We start from the raw sequence: 5,321 nt of genomic DNA, 5'->3' as shown, positions 1-5,321 counted from the left end.
GCACCCCCACCCAAACGCCGCGCCTCCCACCGATAACGTACACGGGGCGCTTCTCCCTAGAGCCGGCCCCCAACAGTAGCAACACCTTATGGCCGGAGCCCCTCTTCAGCCTCGTCAGTGGGCTGGTGGGCATGGCTAATGCACCTCCCACCTCCACGCCTTCTTCATCATCACCGTCCTCCTCCTCGCAGAGCCCCCCTCTGAGCTGTTCTGTCCAAGCCAGCGAGAACAGTCCAATTTATTCGGCCGCGCCAACTTTTCCCAATTCCAGCTCTGACATTTTCCCTGAACCGCAAACCCAGTCCTTTCCCAACCCCTCCGGAGCCCCCATCCAGTATCCACCTCCAGCTTATCCGACTGCTAAGGCCAACTTTCAGGTGCCGATGATCCCGGATTACCTGTTCCCTCAGCAACAGGGTGAGCTCAGTCTTGTTCCGGCTGATCAGAAGCCCTTCCCGGCCCTTGAGACCAGGGCACAGCAGCCTTCCCTCACGCCACTGTCCACTATTAAGGCGTTTGCTACTCAGACTGGCTCCCAAGAGTTGAAGACCCTCAACGCTAACTACCAGTCCCAGCTGATCAAGCCCAGCAGGATGAGGAAATACCCAAACCGTCCCAGCAAGACCCCTCCTCACGAGCGACCCTATGCCTGCCCAGTGGAGTCCTGTGACCGGCGGTTTTCACGGTCCGATGAGCTAACGCGGCACATCCGCATCCACACGGGACAGAAACCTTTCCAGTGCCGCATTTGCATGCGGAACTTCTTTTTGACAACGCACATCCGCGTGCACACGGGAGAGAAGCCATTTGCCTGTGACATTTGTGGCAGAAAGTTTGCCAGAAGCGATGAGAGGAAGAGACACACTAAAATCCACCTTAGGCAGAAGGACAAGAAAGTGGAAAAGGCAGCTCCGGTCTCAACTGCTTCCCCAATTCCTGCCTACTCATCCTCTGTGACTACGTCCTACCCTTCCTCCATCGCCACCACTTACCCCTCACCGGTGCGCACAGTGTATTCCTCCCCTGCTCCCTCTTCCTACCCCTCCCCTGCGCACACCACATTCCCATCTCCTTCTATAGCAACCACTTATCCCTCTGGCACTGCCACTTTTCAGACCCAAGTGGCCACCTCCTTCTCATCTCCAGGGGTCACCAACAATTTCAGCTCACAGGTGACCTCAGCACTTTCAGACATGACGTCAGCCTTTTCTCCACGGACAATTGAGATTTGCTGAGATTACCTTCTGGAACAGGAGAATTCACCTTTTCCATGGGTACTATCAGACGTGGAGTCTCCAATTACTCCCCCAACACCATACGTTGCAAGGCTATTTAACTTTTCTTTAAACTTCAGCTGCCTGAAACAACTGCCGTTTAAGTTTTCCACCTCTGTTGAATGACTTAATTTGCATGGACTGTGGATATAAGTTCAGTATAATTTTCCCCGTAAACAATAGTCTTTTATTAGGAAGAAAGGACTTTTGATTAAGTATGTAGCTGATGTAAATTGTACATGTGCCATGGTTTTGCTTTCCTTTAGGTACTATTGATGTGGAAAAAAAAAATCTTTGCATATCCATATTGTATTATTTGGAGTTTGCAGGGCCATATTTTGTAAATGTTAATTCTATTTCAGTGACAATGCTGTAACGAGTTTCAAACTTCTTTGGGAACAGCACTTACTGTATTTGAGCATGTTAGAGTGATGCTATGTAAATATCACCAGATGAGACACTCACATGTGGCAGAAGTTTTGTTTTTAAAGTTACAAGTCTTGGTGCCTTTTTGTGAAGCCTTGCTGACGTCATGCATTTGTGTGAATGGATGCTTTGCATCTTGCCTTAAAGTGAAAGGGATGTTACTCAAAGAATGTAAGGGAGAGCAGGGAATGGGTGGGGAGGGGAGCACGAGAAAGCCCTGGGGGACGGAATGTAAGCAAAAAACCCCCCACACCTCTCAAAGTCTATTTTTGTTACAAAAATGTAAATTTATATATATATATATATATATTCAGGAGTTGGAATGTTGTAGTTACCTACTGAGTAGGCAGCAATTTTTGTATGTTATGAACATGCAGTTCATTATTTTGTGGTTTATTTTTACTTTGTAATTGTGTTTGTTAAAATGAAAGTGACTGTCTGGCTTCTCAACACATCGAATGCGCTTTCCTGCCAATGGGATATTTGGTGTACAATACCCTTCGGAAAAAAATAAATAAAATATCAAATCGTGCCGATTTCCACATTTTCCTTTAAGCTGCTACATAGGAAGACTGCTGCAGCAACCCTGACTCCTGGAGCGGCTGGGAAGGTAACAAGTACTGCTTGCTTTCTGGAGAAATACCCGCTCAAAGAAAGGAGGGGAGAGCAATCACTCCTAAGTCCAGCTGCTCGCAAAGGCACGTTCTTGCATTAGGTGCATCACCTGCTCTTTTGAAATAGCCACGATTCCGGTCTTCTGGCTCCTCCAGAAGCATGTGAGCTAATCTTAGGATGAAAAACAATTCTCCCAGTGCTGAAAATGAGGTTTGAAAATTAGAAATCTTACCTGTGTGTTCATAGGTAGTCAGAAATCTTACTGGGCGGCAAGATAATGACTGGTTTCAAGGCTGGAAATACAGTAAGCTCAGTCCAAGTGGCTGGTTGATGGAAGGTAGCCCTGTTCAGCTGAGGGCTATCGTAAGTTCCTTCTTGACACAACATAGGACATACGAGCGCATGGGCCTGACAGCCTTTAGTACAGGTGTTTCAGCAATTATAGGAGGAAAGATCTTCCTCACATGGTGGTTTGAAACATTTCATGGGGGTATGTGAACCCTGCAGAGTGAATTCAGGGGAGTTTGCATCCATGAGGACCGGTGGTGCAGGTAGAGAGGAGGGTTCTGGTGGCAGTCTTTTCAGGTGGGCTCTCACAAATCACTAACGTTCAGGGTTGTGAGGAGCTGGGATGCAGATATAGGCCTTGATGAATGCACCCGGCACGGTGTAAACTGGCAAGCAGGCTCTGTCAGACACAGCATGCCCTACTGCTTGCCAAAATTGACCCCACTGCTGAGGAAGGGCAACCTGCTGAAGCCCCTGGGCTAGTCCTTCTTCTTGAGGGTGCAGCCCAGCCCTGGCAAATGGCAGCAATTCTGGAAGATACCAAAGAGCAGAGCAGTTGGTAAATCCCAGCCTGTCGTCCCTCAGGCAGGACTGTCCTCAGCGGGTTGGGACAAGCTGGGGGGAAGGGCCTGTGCAGCTTTGCCTCCGTGCTGGTTTGTGCCTGCAGTGCTAGGTGCAGTCTGCAAGGTGCTAACAGGGGCTTTGCAGCTGGCCCTGCCGAGCCTTCTCAGAGAAAAGCACTAGCTCTTTTCAGCCCAAGGGGCTCCAGCCTCCAGCCAAGGCAGATTGATTGGGCAAGCTGAATATGTGGCTTCACACTGTCTGAGCATGTAACCCACGTCAGAAGTCCACAGAAATCCACTTATGGGAGATGAGACAATGAAGAAGGGCCTTCAAATGTGATGCTTCAAAGAAGGAAGCAAATAAGATTATGTAAAGCTAACCACAACATTTTTTCCCACCTCCGGTTCCCAAAGTCAACTGCTGAAGTCAGCCCAAGCCCATTCTGATCTGTGCGCACTGCTCTGTTCAGATGTTTAGAATAGAATCGTTCAGTTAGAAGGGACCTTGGGCCTACAACAATCATCTACTCCAACTGCTTGACCGCTTCAGGGCTGATCAAAAGTTAAAGCATGCTATTAAGGGCATTGTCCAAATGCCTCTTAAACACTGACAGGCATGGAACATCGACCACCTCTCTAGGAAGACTGTTCCAGTGTTTGACCATGCTCTCAGTAAAGAAATGCCAAGTCTGAACCCCCCCAATGCAGCTTTGAACCATTCCCATGTGTCCTGTCATTGGATCCTGGGGAGAAGAGATCAGCACCCCCTCCTCTCCACTTCCCCTGCCCAGGAAGCTGTAGATGTTGCTCTCTTTCCAAGCTAGTCTCTGCTAACTCCTGGCCTAGCCTTCTGGAATTGTGATTGTGCTAAACACTGACCAAGTGGGCTCCCGAGCAATGCTTGACGAGCCTGAGGGTTATCCGGAGCACTTTGTGCAGAAATGAGCGGTGATGGTAACTTGCCACGCCTAAAGAGGCAGCAAAGAGGAGAGGTGCTCTTCGGTGCATTGCGTGTGAAGTGGACTGAGTCAGGCCACATTGCAGGGCGATACAGGGCACCCTTTCTAGCAGCAGGGCACGTCTCGGAGGTCTGACTAGCCACCTCTGCACACAAGACTGGCCTGTGGGTGCCAAGGCAGCAATGCAAGGGAGATGATGGGATCTGCCAGGCCTCTCTAGCTCAAAGAAAGGCTGGTCCTACTTGCTTTCTCCATTTTATGATGGTAGATCCTTTCAACCTGTGGAGGCCTCCAGAAATCCACCCTAACCCTCTCCCTTTGGCGCCAGTCACCTCCTTAGGTCTTCTCCTGGGGGTGCTGCAGTCTTCCTTTAGATGGAAGTATTCTGGCCTCCCTCAGTGGTGGTCATTGGCCATAGGCACTCCACTGGCAGCAGCACCCAACTGCAGGCATGGTCAGAGGTGCTGAACCAGGTACATTAGGGTTACGGTTAGCCCCACGTTAACCCTGACTCAAAGAGCAGCATTGCTGAGCCATGCAAGCCAGCAGTGTTCTGAGGGAAGGGCTCGGTAACTGTGCGCGGTAGCTGGTCTGTAATGGTCTGTAAGCTGGCAGACGACACTGCCCATCCAGCTGGGGACACTTGTCTGAAATGCATCTCATTGCGGGGAGCTCCCCAGTACCATGGAGCCTCTGGTTTAGAAAAAAAATAAATTGTAAGAACTGTGGACGTATGCCAACCAGGGCCACTTCCATGCAGATATCCTTTGGTGTAACTTCCTAGGGAGTGCTTGTAATTTCAATTTGGGCATTTGGTCTAAATCGCTGAGAGCTGCGCTTTGCATTTGCCATCCCTGTTTATCACATAAAGGAAAGGAAACGCATGGGGTCTTTCGTTCCTATGCCTTCTACAGACTTCATCCCATAAACTGAAAGCAGGTTTCAGGGTTGAGAAAGCATTGACCGTACATTTTCTGTGAGATCTGTTGTTTGCTGTCGGTCTGAAGAAAACAGGATTTCCGATTCTTGTTTGCTCCTAGTTGGGAGGGTAAGTCCGTCCCAAGGTGCTGCCTGTGACCGGGGAACCCCCTCACCTTCTCCGCAGGAAGGGGCCCGAAGCCGCGCAGGAAGCGCAGCGCGGGGCGGGAAGCGAAGGCCGCCCGCTTTCCCAGTCACGGCCCCCCCCCTTCCCACTC

General features: G+C 50.0%; 1 protein-coding gene across 1 annotated transcript; it reads left to right on the top strand.

Moving 5' to 3' along the window:
• Positions 1-11: 11 nt before the first annotated feature.
• On the top strand, positions 12-2,211 carry EGR1 (early growth response 1; the record flags this gene model as incomplete). The annotated part of the gene is made up of 1 exon (XM_009635608.2): positions 12-2,211. A coding segment is annotated over one exon (1,224 nt), but the record flags the coding sequence as incomplete, so codon positions are not given.
• Positions 2,212-5,321: the final 3,110 nt, after the last annotated feature.

The sequence above is a fragment of the Egretta garzetta genome, unplaced genomic scaffold (genome assembly GCF_000687185.1).
Source record: "Egretta garzetta isolate BGI_Z169 unplaced genomic scaffold, ASM68718v1 scaffold270, whole genome shotgun sequence".
In the NCBI taxonomy this organism is placed as follows: domain Eukaryota; kingdom Metazoa; phylum Chordata; class Aves; order Pelecaniformes; family Ardeidae; genus Egretta; species Egretta garzetta.
Note: the sequence above shows the minus strand (reverse complement) of the source record. Positions and strands in the feature narration are given on the sequence as shown.